At 56.2% G+C, this 16,919-nt stretch overlaps 6 protein-coding genes across 6 annotated transcripts; 4 read left to right on the top strand and 2 right to left on the bottom strand.

The window, feature by feature from the left end:
• Positions 1-846: 846 nt before the first annotated feature.
• Positions 847-1,989, top strand: B0T15DRAFT_487367 (uncharacterized protein; the record flags this gene model as incomplete). The annotated part of the gene is made up of 3 exons (XM_062866429.1): positions 847-913; positions 1,215-1,300; positions 1,363-1,989. The coding sequence occupies 3 exons, from the start codon at positions 847-849 to the stop codon at positions 1,987-1,989; spliced, it is 780 nt and encodes a 259-aa protein (XP_062717917.1).
• Positions 1,990-2,005: 16 nt separating this feature from the next.
• On the bottom strand, positions 2,006-3,108 carry B0T15DRAFT_293824 (uncharacterized protein). Its single transcript, XM_062863739.1, has 2 exons — positions 2,471-3,108; positions 2,006-2,413 (listed from the first exon to the last, which is right to left on the bottom strand). Exons 1-2 carry the CDS (start codon positions 3,045-3,047, stop codon positions 2,022-2,024), a joined length of 969 nt encoding a protein of 322 aa, XP_062717918.1. The 5' UTR covers positions 3,048-3,108; the 3' UTR covers positions 2,006-2,021.
• A 1,499-nt stretch (positions 3,109-4,607) lies between these two features.
• On the bottom strand, positions 4,608-5,373 carry B0T15DRAFT_487369 (ATP synthase delta chain mitochondrial precursor; the record flags this gene model as incomplete). The annotated part of the gene is made up of 5 exons (XM_062866430.1): positions 4,608-4,640; positions 4,690-4,868; positions 4,930-5,083; positions 5,188-5,217; positions 5,272-5,373. 5 exons carry the CDS (start codon positions 5,371-5,373, stop codon positions 4,608-4,610), a joined length of 498 nt encoding a protein of 165 aa, XP_062717919.1.
• Positions 5,374-8,731: 3,358 nt separating this feature from the next.
• B0T15DRAFT_293927 (uncharacterized protein) lies at positions 8,732-11,293 on the top strand. The gene has a single exon (XM_062863740.1). The coding sequence runs from the start codon at positions 8,963-8,965 to the stop codon at positions 11,201-11,203; it is 2,241 nt and encodes a 746-aa protein (XP_062717920.1). The 5' UTR covers positions 8,732-8,962; the 3' UTR covers positions 11,204-11,293.
• A 1,000-nt stretch (positions 11,294-12,293) lies between these two features.
• On the top strand, positions 12,294-13,505 carry B0T15DRAFT_561679 (ADP-ribosylation factor family-domain-containing protein; the record flags this gene model as incomplete). Its single annotated transcript, XM_062870558.1, has 3 exons — positions 12,294-12,507; positions 12,587-12,652; positions 12,723-13,505. The coding sequence occupies 3 exons, from the start codon at positions 12,294-12,296 to the stop codon at positions 13,061-13,063; spliced, it is 621 nt and encodes a 206-aa protein (XP_062717921.1). The 3' UTR covers positions 13,064-13,505.
• Positions 13,506-13,600: 95 nt separating this feature from the next.
• Positions 13,601-16,901, top strand: B0T15DRAFT_542077 (uncharacterized protein). The gene is made up of 2 exons (XM_062869905.1): positions 13,601-15,165; positions 15,270-16,901. The coding sequence occupies exons 1-2, from the start codon at positions 14,064-14,066 to the stop codon at positions 16,736-16,738; spliced, it is 2,571 nt and encodes an 856-aa protein (XP_062717922.1). The 5' UTR covers positions 13,601-14,063; the 3' UTR covers positions 16,739-16,901.
• Positions 16,902-16,919: the final 18 nt, after the last annotated feature.

Raw genomic sequence — 16,919 nt, forward strand, 5'->3', positions numbered from 1 at the left:
ACAGAATTGATGCGCCAGACAACCCGAGATCGAGGGGATTGAGAAAGTTAGGGGCTTTGTTGGTGGTAAGAATCTGGGACAGACCCGCACAGCCGTTCCGTGTCCGAAAAACTAGTCCAGGAACCCAGCAACCACAGCAACCAGGGACCGCGGGTGAGAAAAGGCGGCGCGGCGACGAACAAACGATGAGAAAAATGAGTCAAAGAGGACCGAGTCGTCCGAGGGAGAAAGGCGTCTGAGAAAATGGCTGCAACACGATATACTGATGATACAAGCTGCCGTTAGAGATGGCTGTGGATTGCTTGTTGCGGAATAGAGAGTGTTTCGCGAGAGGAGGCGTCGGGACACGACTGGTCGCCATCGATCAACTGGTCGCACCTGCCACAGGCCTCAGAAAACCGGCTGGGATAGGCGGAGCTGGGCGAGTTCCAGATCGTGTGGAAGACTGATGATCGCCACCAACAACAGCGATTGGCCAGCTACGAGTACGGCGGGCGACAGTTGCTTAGGTATTCCAACGCGACGGACCAGGGTGCCAGGGCTAGTTAGCGGTCTTGGATGGGGCAAGGCCGCAAGGGCAAGGGCAAGGGGCGTCTCTTCAGTCTGCATGGCCCTTCGCAAGCCGACGGCGCATTTCAAGGTTCCTTACAAGCTGGGCGCGGAATGAAGCTCAACAGGAGCCTTTGCACTGTGTGACTCCGGGCCCGGGGGCTGCTGCTGCCTGGTGCTAGCTCCCTGTACTTTACTGTGATAGGCACACTAGATGACGGGAATTGCAGAATTCCCGGTGGCAGCGTCCAGAAAAGATTTGCAAATCGTGTTTTCTTCAGGCTTCGACAAACCGCGATGTCTCACCACCAGAACATACTGGGCCTTCGAGAACGCCTTCTCGAAGTCTCATTGCTCCTGTTCGGTCCTTGGTTGGCTCCGTCCGGTCGTGTAGCCTGGTCTGTCTGTGTGCCCGCTCTGCGCGTTTGTTGTGGGCCACCTCCTTGCCAGCCTTGCTCCTCACCAATTTCCATTCCCGGTGCCGCTTGCCAATGGAACCGCTGTCAGCGTCTCCCACTACTTTCTCTGCTGCAGCGCTGAATGCTCCGCCCCTCGGCTGAACCGGGGGTGGTGACGACCAAACAGCGCCCGCGTAGTGAGGAGAAGGACTTTCAGACATAATGAACTCGGTCCCTGCGCAAGTCAACTTGCCGCCGTCGCTGGAGACTTGTCGAATCGCCGCTCCCCGCCGGCGGCGTACTACATCGCAAACTTCCTTACCGAGGAAGAAGAGCAAACGATCTTGCATAAGGTAGCTCGACACGCGCCGATTCTAACTAAATGATTTGAACTTCTAACCGAAACGACGCAAAGGTCGAGACGGCGCCCAAGGCAAGATGGAGGCAACTCACGCATCGCCGGCTGCAGACATGGCCTTCGGACCTCGTCAAAGACACACTGCTCGATGCTGCACCGTTGCCCGACTGGCTAGAAAACCCCGTCGTGTCACGCATCCTCTCGATCCCCCTCTCGGACGACGAGCCGAACATCTTCGCCGGCAGTCCTCACCTCCGCCCGAACCACGTACTCATCAACGAATACCCCCCGAACACAGGAATCATGCCGCACAAGGACGGGGCCGCCTACTACCCTGTGGTCTGCACTGTGAGTCTAGGCTCGAGCCTATGCCTCAACTTGCACAAAAACAAGGAGGACGGGGCGCTGGATCCGGAACCCGTGTGGAGAATCTTGCAAGAGCCGCGCAGTCTCCTGATCACGACAGCAGCTCTCTATTCTGAGTACCTTCACGGCATCGAGCCGATCTCAGCGGATATAGACCTTTCGGAGCGGACCATCGCAAACTGGCACCTATTGCGCTCGCCCTCGCTTTATACCGATGGCGTCAACCAGCGGGAGACGCGCACCAGCCTCACCTATCGCGATGTGCTGAAGGTATCAAGGCTCGGTACCAAGCTCGGGCCCCTCTTCAAGCGACTATGAGTGATATCCGGCCGCTGGGTCGGAAAATGCCGTCAGAAAACGAGGGGAATCATGCTCCACTTGCTCGCAACCGGGCCCATGCCGAACTTCTCGGCGTACCACTTACGGGTGCCCGATGCTGTGACTCCGAGGTTGACTGTAACGAAGACCAGGGCGCACAGTAGCGTCCTATTGCACCACGCCCCGGTGGGGGCTGTGGCGACGGCCATGGAGAAGTAGAGCAGGCACTCGCACGTGTAGTGGGGGCAGATGAAGTAGCGGAACATTCCGTCTTCCGGCAACGAATACTTCTTCAGCCCAGCGAGGTGCTTGTGACACCTGTACTGGTTGACCCAGGCGAACAGGAATGCAGGAATCGCGACAGCCATCTTCCACAGGGATTGAGCGTCGTCTGTGCGTCCAGCTCGGAGGTTCGAGATGGCACCTGTGCTACGGTCAGCTACCCATCTTTCGTGGCCCATCGTCAGGGCGGAAGACATACCCGATCCCTCTACCCAGACGGATACGCTGATGAAGAGATAGAATAAAAGGCCGAGTAGCCAGTGGACGATCCACATGGTGGACTTGGACGGTTTGATGACAGTCACATGCTCATAGACGCGCCTGGTCGCTTGGAGAAACATCATCAACCAACCTAAGGCGACCTGAGCCAGGGTGGAAGTTGGCTCATGGAGTGATGCCTGGCTGGATGCAATGGATTGTAACACAGCTCCGTGGCCAAGGTACTGGACAAGCCAAAAGACTGAACATGCCAGAGACACAACATAGAAGGCGCTGAACCATGAGTGAGGCACCTGCGTCCAGGATGTGACAGCGTCGATGAGCGAAAGCAGCCAGCCGTCATGCTGCGAAGGGCTTGGAGACGGCCTGTCTGCTGACGGTTTGTGAGCTTTGCGAGCGCCGTAGTCAACCAGGAGGGTCTTTGCATCACGCGGCATCACTGCCACCGCCATCACGCCTCCGGCGGCGAGGAGAAAAAAGCCCTGGCACCATTGCGCCGGTGTGACGCTTGACAGCGTAAGGAGGGCCCGTTGCAGGAGTTCACCCCAAGCTGCCATGTTCTAGCGGTCGGTAAGAGCAGAAAATAGAATGATTGTGGATGAGATGGGTGTCGAGGTGTGTCAAATGTGCTTTCGCATCCCATGGGCAGGGCACCTGCACCAGTTCACCGTCCTCGGCTCCACATTGTTCCGCGCCGCCATGCTTGGCAATTAGGTTAGTATGTACTTCAGGTTGTACAATAGCTGGTAGGTACAGACAACAACGGTCCTTACTCAAGTCTACCTAGTGTAAGATCAGTTACCTGCGAGCTTGAAAAGCTCAGTTTGGCGTCGAGCAATCCTTATCCTTTATGTATGGCTCGCCACGACTTCGATTACTTCCGCTATCCCCACCATGGTGTACCCGATCTTTGGAGTCGCTTTCCCTCCAAGTCCGTACCTCGAAAGCTTCCACTCGTTCTAGCCATCTCGAGCTTTGACTTTGCCTGTTTGAACCCAAAGCTATTGGGAGGCAAGTATACACAACGTCAATGAGACGGCAGAATCAAGCAACCCACCTCATTCTCTCGCTCACCTCACGAAGGCGTAGCCGGCTTTCAGAACGCCGGCCATATGAGGCGGTATCCACGACTGTCACCAAAGCCGGAGCCTAAGAGCAAACATCGCCAAAACCAAGCGGAACCCTCGCACGTGCCCCTCCGAGTCCATCGACGTCCCGGACAGATCCCCGGCGCCATTGATGCCGCCGAGGAAGCTGCCGAAAGAGACCCGGAGACAAGACACAGCCGTGATGGACGACCGATCTTTCACAAAGCTTGGGGTCTTTGAAGTATTCACTCGCTGGAGTTCGGGCTGTGTCGTTCGCGCTGCTGAGTCTATGAGACATCGTTGTACTTGATGACCAGTGACGCCCGAGATACCTGGTCTTCGGGTGGTCTTTTGTTGCCAATTGTTGGCACGTAAGAGGTGTCTCGGCTCATTGGTTTAGAGACGGGTACGAACCTGCTCGCTATTTGCATCGCGAAGTAAGGCGGAGAAGAGAGGCTAACTGCAGATTTGATTTCTCTTGCCCTGGCGGCAGGGTGTCCTAAAGGTTGTAGTAACGATCTTAGTTGTCGCCTGGAAGGTCGTGGGATGGTTGAGATCGTTTTTGCTTGAGCATTGGCCCCTGAATGCTTGAATCGAAAGGTTGTCGCCGTTGCCCGCGGCGATAGAGTTCTGCTTCTTTATGTGTGGGAGGGTACATCCCACTGGCGGATCCTTCTGAGTGACTGGTATGATGTGCTCCAGAGGACGCTTATAACGGTGGCCTAAGCGATAAAGAGTTTAGCTGAACCAACGAGCCTGCTAGCAATGAAGTTCCCGGCGGCGAATGAATCCTTCGGACTTTGGCTTAAGCTTCAGGGCTGCGACTGCGTACTTGCAGACTACCAGCTGATTTGGTCGTGGCCATGAGGGCATACAAGGACAGCAGTCACTACCGGCACCACCAACTACCTGACCAATGACAGGAGAAACATGTCTGTTAAAAAGGGTCTCAGAGCAAGGTGCTCCGAAATGGGTCTTGAGCTAGGGGATCTTGGTATACTACAGGGCGGGTTTATCGGCTTTCATACATCATTTCAGGTGAGCTTGCAAGCTCTCGAGAACCTGTGCCAAAGTTAGCGACTGCCGGAACACCTTTGCGATGCGAGCTCACCTCCAACTCAATCTTAGCCTCCGCAATATCCTGCTCGCTGCCACCACCGCTCACAACCTTCTGCGCCTCGGCGATCTGGGCCTTGACGGCCTCGGCACTGAAGTCCTCCAGAGGGTACCCTTCAACGGCGTTGATGCTCAGGGCCGACTTGGGCTGGACGACAGCGAAGCCACCGGAAACTGCAATGCTCTTGCGTAAGCCTCGTGCTCTCCGTTGGGGAACATCATCTCGGGGACATACGGAAAAACCGCTTGTTGTTGCCGTTCTCCTCAATAACCTCGACGACGCCGGGCTTCAGCTGCTCGATTGACGGCACATGGTTGGCGAGGACGCCCATCTCGCCCGACTCGGCGGGAATGTTGACCTGGACGACATCTTGGGACTGGTAGATGGCCTAGATGCGGGAATAAACATTTAGCCTGGGTGAACATTGGCCTGTCGTCTGCACGGTTGCTGTCGGGGTTCGCCGTAAGCCACAGCCGCAATTCCACCACGTACCTGGTGAGGGAGCGACAAGCTGAGCTTGATCTGTTACAATACGTTAGGGTATTCGAAGAGCGCAATGATGGATGCAAGACGCACCTTGTCTGAGACGGCCTCGGCATAGCCTCTGCGCTGGAGGGGGACGCGAAGGGCCGCCGGTCGCGCCCGAAGAGCCGCACGAGCAATGCGGAGGGAGTTCATGGTGGTTTGCGGTCTCAATTGAGTGCAGGTCGTCGGCGAGGCCAGTCGTTCGTCGTCGGAGCAGATTTGGCGGCGGACCCAGAATCGCTTAGCTTAGTTAACCGGAATTCTCCGGGCAGCTCAGCGGAATAAAGTATGTGCGGTCCTTGTCTGCCAAGCCCTGCAGGCCCAACACAATCCCAAGTTGGAGGTCAGCGCTCAGCGCTGAGCATCTCAACCCGGCAAGCCCGCGTGCAACTTGCAAGAGCCAACTTTCAGTTTCTTGATACCTGGCATGAAGTCCACCACATGCATCGCAGTTAGTTTAATGCGAGGGCCCATATACTGCGGTTTTGCAAGAACCCAATAGTCTGTTACAGTACTAGTATACTCTCTGCCTGGCCGTCCTGCATGGTTCCCAATCAGCCCGGGATCGTTTGTACCTACCTACGTATGTACTTCCGTGTTGTACGTAGATGTACAATACGATACATACTCGACATCACTTTACGATTGCCGACAACATGATGCCAAACACCTTGGATGATCATCTTCGGCCTCCGTGATTTCAGTCAAAATGGAAACGCATGAGGATATCACCTGGGCGCCGACCCCACTGAAACACCAGCAATGGGGAAGACAAACCAAAAGCTGCGAAAGACAGAGAGCCCGGGACATGTCTCGTATATTGCTCCCGAGTATAAACTCGGGCTAATAATAAACGTAGAACAAACAATGCCCAAGCCTCCGGAGAAGGCCGCATAGCCCCCATCGGTCTCTTTGATAGATCTTGCCGCAGTCAGACTCGAGCCAAGTTCTACGTACACGCAAGGCAACGGTTTACTAGGGGCCAGGACGGCTCTAATACAGCTGCTAACACAGTATTTCTTTTCATCTACGTCTTCTCTTTCTTTATGTTTTGCTTTATATTTTCCTTCTTGGTTTTGCTTTCTCTTGCCTCCTCTCTCTCCCCTTCTCGCTTCGTTTTCTCTTCCAATGAATCTATCATTGAAACTCGGTTTAGTGCACGACTTTGTTCGCCCTCCTGGAGAACGACTAGATAAGGTAGTTGTAACAAACAAGGCCCCAACGATGAAGTGTTTGCCCGAACCATGCCACTGCAAGGATGCCGCAGCTAGACTGTGAGCAACCCAGATATCAACGACGCTTGCACTTCGGCTTCCTGTTTCCAGTGTAGCTCGCTGCGAACGAAACGTTCCAGCGAAATCACCCTGCGCCACGAGACTGCTCCTTTGATGCGGGGTCATCTCGAGTCGTTTCATCCACGATGGCGATCGCGGGGTCGGACCAGTCGGACCCTGGCGCGAATCGCCCCGGGAAGAGGCTCGTTGGATGCGACTTGAGACGGCCCTCATCCCCGCGGCCTCTCAAAGAACTGTAGTGGCTCTACGGGCAATGACGCTTCACCAATGGGCCTGGAGAGGCGATGGTCGTCTGTGCCTATCATTGACACCTGAACCGAAGAGATTTGGAGTGTGACCACTCATGAGAATGACCATTACAAATGATAACTATTCACCGGGCTTCAGATGTTGAAGTACCGGACTGGTTGCAGGCTCACATGCGAGCAACCGAGCGACATCAACACTAAAAGCGGGGTCCAGCGGACCGCCGCATTCCGGAAGTCGGCCATTTGGCCAACAAGTCGGTATGCAACTGCAGGACCCGCGGCTCCCCAGAGAGGAGAACAGTGTCTCCTAACGATGTTGTAGTTCGTCGGCGTCTTACTAGTAGGTAGTGCTTTGGTGAGCCATGTTGTGAGCACCGAGGACGTACGGAGTACACGGTACAGTAAGGGGGAACCCATCTCACCCTCACCATCGACTTGGTGCTGTGCTTTCTACTCCCAACCCCAACAAAGGAGTGATGAGAGTCGAAAGCCCTGTTCTTGGCAGATGTTACACAGCAGATTGTCATCAGTCGACTGCAAGCCTCCTGCAGGCAAAAAGTCCCTATAACCTCCATGCCTGTCTTCTCTTTCGTGGCTTGCAGACTGCAGAACCACCTACCTACCTACCTAAGGTGGTGGAGTCCAGCCCCTGCAACTAATATCCACCTTTGAAGTTGAGGGGTTTTGAGTCTTTGCCATTGAAGACGGCTGTTTACACGAGAGGATGGGCTCGTGGTCGGGTGGTCAAAGGAAGCACCGGCAGCAAGGACATATAAGCCCGTTGGCATGAGGCCCAGGTTGGACTTTCTCTCATTCTGTCCGTGGCTTGAAGATTTTTGAGCGGAATCGGTCTCAAAAATGAAATATCTTGGCTGATGATCTGTGACACCCCGGTATCAACGAAAATGGAAACGTTGCCCCAAGATCAATTGGGATGACAAAAGAGAAGCCAATCAAGAACGCCAGGTCGAAAACGAGCTGGCAGGGCTAAGTCGGCCATTGGCCGTTGTTCGCTAGTAGATCCACAAGCTGCGCCTTGGACATCCGCGGCAGACAGCGCAGCATGATGTGCGAGCTGTCTGGGCTACAAAGCCAGCCTCCGTGGCAGGACAGTATGATTGCGAACAATTACAGTACCAAAGATATCTTAATAGCCGGGTTTCATCAAACGTGGGGGCGACTTATAGTTGGTTCTCTACTTTGCAGACCGCATTCCATACAGTAAGGTGGCAGTACTCCGTAACACTACTGTATAATCCCGCTACCTGCATACCCACCTAGGGGAGGTACTCCCGTACGTTCCAAGCTGATCTTCTATCGCCACATCAAGGGTTTGCCCGGGTTTAAGCTGCAGAGGCTGATTTTCGTGGTGACCTCAGCGTTAACAAATCCCGCGCGCAGTACGGCTCCACGGCTGCTCCACTCACACAAAAGTCGTGCTCGCAGGCTCACCTCACCACCCACCCTTTGACCGCCCAATCTCACACTCGCTAAATTGTTAGATGGCTTTGTCCCCGGTTCTGAGGCCCTTGTTGCACCCTGTCCCTCATTCCCTCGGACCATGTCCTCTCTTCCATTGCATCTCGCGACAACGACACGACCACACCCAGCCCTGAAGGACTCCGCTGCTCTAAAAACCTGATATTCTGCCGCTTTTCCTTCCCACGAGGATTGCATTAACTGAGCCTTCATTGCTTTATTGCCTTCCCATCTTCTGCAACCCTCCTGATTCACCATCCAGAATTTTCTCAATTCGACGTCATTCCACGACACACCAGGCCGAACTTGCTTGACCTCGCAACAGAGGCCTTCTTGGGTCGACGGCGACGGCCTTTCTTGTAACAAACCCCATCGTCAAACAAGCGACCTGTGACTCCAAAACCATATCGCTCTTCACGATGGCTTTGCAGTTATAGCAATAGGGTCCTTAGGGACACCACCTTGTACGCCGGTTACAAGCCTTAAGTTCGAATACCTCGACCAAGTTGCGGACTCGAGCTTTCAAAACATCTTCACAGGTGGACGCCATATCTGTTACGACCTTCACCACGACACGACCTTCTCAGTTTCTTGATATTGGAAATCACGACCTGCGAGGGCCGTTCTGCGTCCTCTCGGACGGCAAAAAACTCTTTGTCAGGTGTCAGACGCGTTATTAGCACCAGCGTAGAGTAGCTGGCCGCACGGCTGTTCCTCCAAATGGAGCACCACTCACCCCGCGATCATGCGACCTCGAATGTCCTGGCATGGACCGCCGCACATTCCGCCAACGTAGAACCGTCGGTGGAAGAGGACGCAGGCGCCGACGCAGACGAACCGCCCGATCGTCTGGCGCGGATGTCGCATCTATCCACCAATTTTCAACGCACGCCTGTCCGCCGGGCCAGTGAACAGCATGAGTCACTGTTGACCAAGGGGCTGCAAAGCCAGTCGGACGACGACACCAACGGTCTCGGGTCTCTGCGCCAGCTTCGTCGGCAACGCTCTATCACGAGCAATACTAGCTGCGCGTCAACCGCCAATTCCACTTGCACCAGCGGCATTACGACCCCAGCCCGCACCAGCTCGCCGAGCCCGCGACTGCCGAATGCCGGGTTTGTCTCTCTCGCTCCTGCCAACTCTAAGGGTGCGCAGCCGCAAAAGGACCCCGCTGTACAGGCTCTGGAGAAGAAGCGCTGCATTTCCTTCGCTTGTGCAGCTAAGCCGAAGCCTGATGAGAGGACGTCGATGCCGCCCACAGCCGACCGGAACGAGAGAAAGCCCGAAGTTGCGCAGAAGAAAACTTGCATCAGATTTGCATGCCCTCAACCACCGCGGACCGCATACATGCAGCGACGTGAGGCTCGACCGCCAACTCCAGTGCCAAGAGCAACCCAAGCGAGCCCTAGCACCCCTAAGGCTTCTTCAACCCTCGAGAAGCCGCGTTCCCCGTCAACTATCGGCGCCTTTCGCTCTTCGACGTCCCGCAGGAACCCCGGCAGTCCCGTTGCCATTCGGAACAAGCGGTGGCTCACTGCAGACTCCAAGGATTTGGACAGCGAATGCGTACGGTTCCACGAGTTTGCCAGCGGTGAGTCGGTGGAGGAGGATTGGATACGGCGTGATGATGCGACCATGAAGCCGAAGCTCACGATTAACGACACCCTCAAGAAGGAGAACGATATTCGAAAGCTGGGCAAGGAAGCTGAGGAAGAGGCGGAACTTGAAGAAGAAATCGACGAGGAGGAGGATGAAGAGGTTGACGAGGCAGATCTCATCGACGATGAGGATGATGAGGACGATTCTGGGGATGCCGAAGAAGGGGATGATGTGGATGACGAGGTCGACGACCTCGAGGATGAGGAAGGGTTGGAAGACGGTGCCGACACAGAACATGCTTGGGATGAGGAAGCTTCCGATGGTTACAAGACGGACAGCGAGTTTGGTTTTGCCGAGTCTGATGATGAGGATGACGACCTGGTGCTATGGACTACTCGCATAGGCCACTATCGGTCTCTTCTTTCCGGGGCCGTATCAGGCATTGCCACAATGTCCACACTTTCACGGAGGCCGTCACTGGGCGGGAACTCGGATTCGTCGTCGTCGTCTAATCGCAAGTCGGCCCTATCTCGCAAGAAGCGCTCGAAGACGCGTCCTGTTTCCCTCCAGCCTGCCACTCACGAGTTACCTGACAGCACGGATTTTGTATGCGGCACCTTCGATGAGGATAAGCCTTTGGAGGAAGCTTATATCTCGCGTGTCGAGAGGCGAAGGCGTGAGCGGCAGCAGCCCATTCCTCAGGACATCGACCCCAGCTTCCCAACTTCTGATCCCGAGGATGAGGCCGAAGAGCTGTACAAAAAGGGGAATGGCGAGAGCGATGACCATCTTTGGCTCCACGGCGAGTTTGAAGATCTACACCATGAGCGTGACCGCAGGGGCCGCAAGAAGGGGCCTGTACCATCTCCAAAGAGATGTCGCTCCCCACCGCCCAAGCTCAAGTCGCGCGGTCACTCTCCTAAGAAGCTGTACGATCAGCGGTCTCCCCGACTGCGGTCTCCGGCTCCCCCTCGCCTAGCACTCAAATTACCCGTCATCTCCCCGGTGCATGATTGCGCAGGCCTCGGTCTCAAGCCTCTGGCATTCGGTCCTCACCCGATGCAGGCCAAGTCCCTTCCCAAGGCACCTAGCATGATCCCTCATCTCAAGGTACGCAGGCCGAGAGGTGGTACCATAACGAACGAGGCGCATGTTCGCGGTGCCATCGACATCGTCAAGGGACTCGAGCAAAAACGACAGCGGCGCAAGGAGAAATTCTACCAAAAGTACTACAACCGAGCGCGGAAAGAGAAGGCGCAAACAAGACGGCCGCCTCCCGGACAGGGCGCTGAGCGCATGAGGGAGCTCGGGCTGTTCATGGCTGGCAAGGTGGGACACGGTAATTACGTGCTTTCCATCTAGACCGGGGAGGTTTATCTGATCAGCAATCGATAACTGCGGGCATACCCAGGCATGTACAGCTGGAGTCGGGTGGCATTCATGACATTACGAGCTTGGGTGGGCATCGTTACACTTTTACGACAACATGGCGGCGCAAATGCTTGCAAATTCTGGGAGGGTTGGATATCGTTTGATTATAATCACAGTTGTTTCTTTAGTAGGTAGACATGAGGCCGCACTAGGCTCTGAACCAGTGTAATGGCTCTCAAAGTATACATATTTTGTTCGAGACACTGCACTTGCTTGGGCTCCCGTGAACTCCCGGTAGGTACAGATATGTACCAAGAAGGTAGGTAAGTAGCATCCATAGATTTGGTTCGACCGCATGTCGATGTCATCGCAATCAGAAAACCATGCACGAGACCAGGAGAGAGATTCAACGAACAATAACCAATTTACATTAGTAGTGCACAACTACCTCCTGGGAGTCGCCATACATTGGCGTGTGGCCGATCCAATATTGGTCATGCGATGCACCCCCAACAGCTTCTAATTAGGCCAAAGGGCTGCGCTATCGAGACAACAACATTGGCCGCAAGGCTCGAGGAGGTGAAGTGACTCGGAGTTCTTGCTTTGATATTTGGCTGATTGCCGCCTGATATTTCAGGCGCAGTTACTATCTAAGTTAGGAGGACCCAGCAGTCACGGGAGGCCCAACGAGGAACTTCCACCCGCGATTGGCACATGGCCCGGGTCGGACGGGGTGGCCAATGCGCTCTGCTGGCCAATTCCTGCCAGCTTTTGGATGATTCGAGCATCGTTGGCCGATACCTTTCTACACCAACCAACCCTCTTTGACACATTTCTCCAGCGCAACACACATCGAGCCAAAGGCTGGCGCTCCCTTTTTTAATACTCGGTCAAACGGGATAACTCACCTGCCCTTATTTTCATAAGCAGCTGGGGACGACGACAAGAGAGACCGTCTGCTGACGCCGACCGCCAAACACCACCGCCATGTGGATCATTAACTGGTGTAAGTAGTCCTGTGTTCGCTGAAGCATGTCATTGTAGATGGACAAGACCCGGCAGTGGGTTGGCCATCTTCTACATGTCCCACTACGGGGGTGAAACGTCAGCGGTCGAAGCAAGCCGGGAGAAGCTAACGCTGAGCCTCTTAGTCTACGACATCCTGTCGTCGCTCGGCTTGCTCAACAAGCACGCCAAACTACTGTTTTTGGGCCTCGACAATGCCGGAAAGACAACCCTGCTACACATGCTGAAGAATGACCGTGTTGCGATCCTCCAACCGACGTTACATCCGAGTGCGTCCCCTTAAACCTTCCCGATCGTGGTGTGCGAATGATGAGTGTGGACAGGGTCGGCTGACATCCGCTGATACAGCCTCGGAGGAGTTGTCAATTGGCAATGTGAGGTTCACGACCTTTGATCTAGGCGGTCACCAGCAAGGTGGGTTTTGCTCCCTTTAACCTTCGACCCTGTTTATCAAAGCTCGTGTCTAATTGTCCTTTTCCCGCAGCCCGCCGTCTCTGGAAAGACTACTTCCCGGAGGTCAATGGCGTCGTCTTCCTAGTTGACGCCAAGGACCACGAACGGTTCCCCGAGGCCAAGGCCGAGCTCGACGCGCTCCTATCGATGGAGGAGCTGGCCAAGGTGCCATTCGTCATCCTCGGCAACAAGATCGACCACCCCGACGCCGTGTCCGAGGACGAACTGCGCCACCAGCTCGGCATGTACCAGACGACGGGTAAGGGTAAGGTGCCTCTGGAGGGCATCCGGCCCATCGAGGTGTTCATGTGCTCGGTAGTCATGAGGCAGGGGTATGGCGAGGCTATCCGGTGGCTGTCTCAGTATGTGTAACGGGAAGCATTGGGAGGCGGGGGCGTCAACTGGAGCAATAATGGGTGCGCCGGGCGGTAGTGGCGGAGTCAGCAACAACGGATCAAATCCCGCGGGAAGCCAACGATATATCGAGACTTGGGCAATGCATTCTGCTGTCCAACGGGCTGAGCGCAAGTTGGAACATGCCAATCTGCTCGGGCCATGGGGGGAGGGGTTTGCTGTTGGGGATGTTCTACGAGGTACCCTAGTCTGCTCTACGACTGACAACGATATGACTCGGAAATCATACCTCTTGTATTTGCCTTGCAGTTTGATTTGCCGTCGAAGAAACGGAGGCGCTAGTCGAGGAATCATAGCACAAGAGCCGAGTGACGGAGCAACCCCTGAACCACGGTTACTGAGAGCTGACAATATACATGCCGTGTATTTCTCTAGGGGATCTCCAACTAATTCTACCGTGATTTCATCGAAGCGAAATGATGCAGCAGTGCCGAAAGGCAGATCACAGGCTTGAAGATAGCGTACACGGTCTCGGAACTTGAGACCTGGACGCCGTGGCATGTCGCGGCATACTGCTTGGTTGGGCAGGGCTGCACGGGCCGGTGGAACATGCGATGCAGTGGGGTGCCTGTTGACCAGGGGCGACCGACGTCATTTCCTCTCTCCCAACTTTTGCGCTCCCAGCACTCCACCCTCACATTTCAAGAACCCCCCCATTGGGGACGCCCATGGAAGTCGCCGTTGAAGAAATTCCCACGGGTTTCGATCGGACCCCTGATTGTATGTACATAAAGGTACATACATACAGCGAAATAAACCAGGTTATTCCCGTCTGGTATTCCGTACTTGCGCTCTATGCTCCAGTTCGTGTTTCCATCGTTTTCTTTTTTCTCCCTGCTAGACACTTTTGGGCGACGCGGGTCGAACTTGCTTGAATAGCCCCCTTAATGGCTAGTAGTAGTCGTGCCGAATCCGTTGACACGCACATACGTCGAGAGCCGTAGCAGCACGAGCAATCATGGCCGAGCCAGACGGATCGCTTAAGATTCGCTTACCTGCACGCACCTACGGCTTTTCACCAGAGGCGTTCGACTGGACGCGCCTGCCGGACGTTGAGACCAACTTTCTCCCACCAGAACACATCGAGGCCTTTGTCCAGGCCCTCTCCGCGCCGGATCCCATCCCGCAAAGCCCCGAGGACCCCACCGCTTCCTCATCCTTCCGCCTCAACAGCCCTCCGCTGGCCAGCTCAACCAGCTCCGACGTTGATTTCAGCAAGCGCGCCGCAGCCTTGAGCCTGACTCTCCACGATGAGGAGCGCGGTGCGAGGGATGCCGCCGGGACAGCCGCCGCTGCCGCCGATGCCGCTGCGCCAGGAGGCCCAGCAACCCAAGCCGGACCGTCATCGTCACAGCGACCACCAGCGCTGGGAAGCCGTCGGCCCAGCTCCTCCAGCAACCTCTTCATCGCGGCTAGAAGCGACTGGGCGCCCGTCCGCGAGAGAGTCCTCCGTGACAAGGACAAGGATAAGGACAAGGGCGGCCAGCAGGCTGCTAAACGAGCCGGGAAAAAGAGCAGGAGGAAAAAGTCGCGCTCCAAGGACGAGACACGGGAGGGGTACCTCTACAGTCTGCTGAAATGGCCATTCCTCCTCATCGTCGGCGCGTGGATTGTGGGGTTGGCCCTCGCGTATATCGCTACCCGCACATACATCTACTTGTACGAGCAGTGGATCGCCTGGCGCGGGAAGAGGGAAAGGCTGCGGCGGGCCATGCGCGCCACGAGCCGGTACCGGGACTGGGTCGCGGCCGCGCGGCGGATGGATGACTTCTTTGGGAATGAGCGGTGGAAGGAGGAGGACGACTTCGCCTACTACGACAGCAAGACGGTGAGGAGGGTGCTGACGGAGATGAAGAAGTGTAGGCGGCTGGCAAAGAAGGGGGAGGAAGAACAGGCGGGCGGGGCGGTGGAGGAGCAGGACGGAAAGCGGGCAGTGGAGGAATTGAAGGTGCTCATCGAGGCGTGCGTCAAGAACAACTTTGTGGGCGTCGAGAACCCGCGCCTGTACAGCCAGACGTACTACGGGACCAAGAACTTGGTGCAGAATTTCATCGATGAAGGTGAGTGATGAGATCTTGTTCTACCAGATAGCCAGCCCCTTCGCCTTTCCCAGAGGTCCACTGTCGAAAGAGTCGTTGTTAGCGCTGACGTAGACTTTGCCCAGTGGAGAAGAGTGTCAAATTCCTCATCGACACGAAGCAGCTCTCCAAGGAGGAGAAGCGCGTCCTCTTCAAGGGCATCTGCGCCAACTACGGGCGCACGGCACTGTGTCTGTCGGGCGGGGCCACGTTTGCGTACTACCACTTCGGCGTGGTCAAGGCGTTGCTCGAGGAGGACTACCTGCCGGACATCATCACGGGCACCAGCGGTGGCGCGTTGGTGGCCGCGCTCGTCGCCACGCGCACCAACGAGGAGCTCAGACAGCTGCTCGTGCCCGCCCTCGCCCACCGCATCAAGGCCTGCCGAGAACCCATCACGGTCTGGTTCCGCCGCTGGTGGACGACCAACGCCCGCTTCGACTCGGTTGACTGGGCCAAGCAATGCGCCTGGTTCACGCGCGGATCCATGACCTTCCGCGAGGCCTACGAGCGCACGGGGCGCATCCTCAACGTCTCGTGCGTGCCGGCAGACCCGCACTCGCCCACCATCCTCTGCAACTACCTGACCAGCCCCGACTGCGTGATCTGGTCTGCGGTCCTCGCCTCGGCCGCCGTGCCGGGCATCCTGAACCCGGTCGTGCTCATGATGAAGACGCGTTCGGGCCAGCTCGTCCCCTACTCCTTCGGCCACAAGTGGAAGGACGGCTCGCTGCGCACCGACATCCCCATCCACGCGCTCAACCTGCACTTCAACGTCAACTTCACCATCGTCAGCCAAGTCAACCCGCACATCAACCTGTTCTTCTTCTCGTCGCGCGGCTCCGTCGGCCAGCCCGTCACCCACCGCCGCGGCCGCGGCTGGCGCGGCGGCTACCTGGGCTCGGCCGTGGAGCAGTACATCAAACTCGACCTGACCAAGTGGCTGCGGGTGCTGCGACAGCTCGAGCTGCTGCCCCGCCCGCTCGGACAGGACTGGTCGATGCTGTGGCTGCAGACGTTCGGGGGCACCGTGACCATTTGGCCCAAGAGCGTCCCCTCGGACTTCTGGCACATCCTGAGCGACCCGGACGAGGCAAGGCTGGCGCGCATGATCCACGAGGGTCAGCAGAGTGCCTTCCCCAAGATGAAGTTTATCGGGAACCGGCTGAGAGTCGAGAGGCTCGTGGAGAAGGGCCGGCGGGAGAGCAGACTCGGTGTGGGAGGAGGAGGGAAAGCGCCCATTTACGTCGGCGGGAGAACGGGGGAGGAGAATGGTGTGGGTCCTGCAACGTTGGAGAAAAGAGCGAGCCTCGAGAGTATATTGAGCGAAGATGACCTGAGGAGCTTACTGAAGAAGCGGGGGAAGCAGAGGGATAGCGGGGGAAGCGTCACGGCTACGGAAGAGGACGACGACTCCACGGATTCCGAGGTGGATCACGATGATAGCATGGTCATTGACGGCGGGGAGGGCGGCGGGGAGATCAAGGCTGCGAGGATGGAACAACCGAAGATTGCTACGCCGAGCGGGTTGGCGGGCGCCGAGGGACAGCTTTGAATGAGGGCACATAATACTGGAGCGCAGGAGTTTTACAGGTGTTAGAGCATCTTCTTGTATGCGAGTAGGATGGCTCAGTCGTTCCAAGTCATACCCGTAGACATTTTTTTCTTTGTAGACCGGCATCGCCCATCGTTTGGAAATGACAGTGCACTTCATACACATGCTACTTACTCTCTAT

Source organism: Chaetomium strumarium, assembly GCF_033439665.1.
Source record: "Chaetomium strumarium strain CBS 333.67 chromosome Unknown B0T15scaffold_7, whole genome shotgun sequence".
NCBI lineage: Eukaryota > Fungi > Ascomycota > Sordariomycetes > Sordariales > Chaetomiaceae > Chaetomium > Chaetomium strumarium.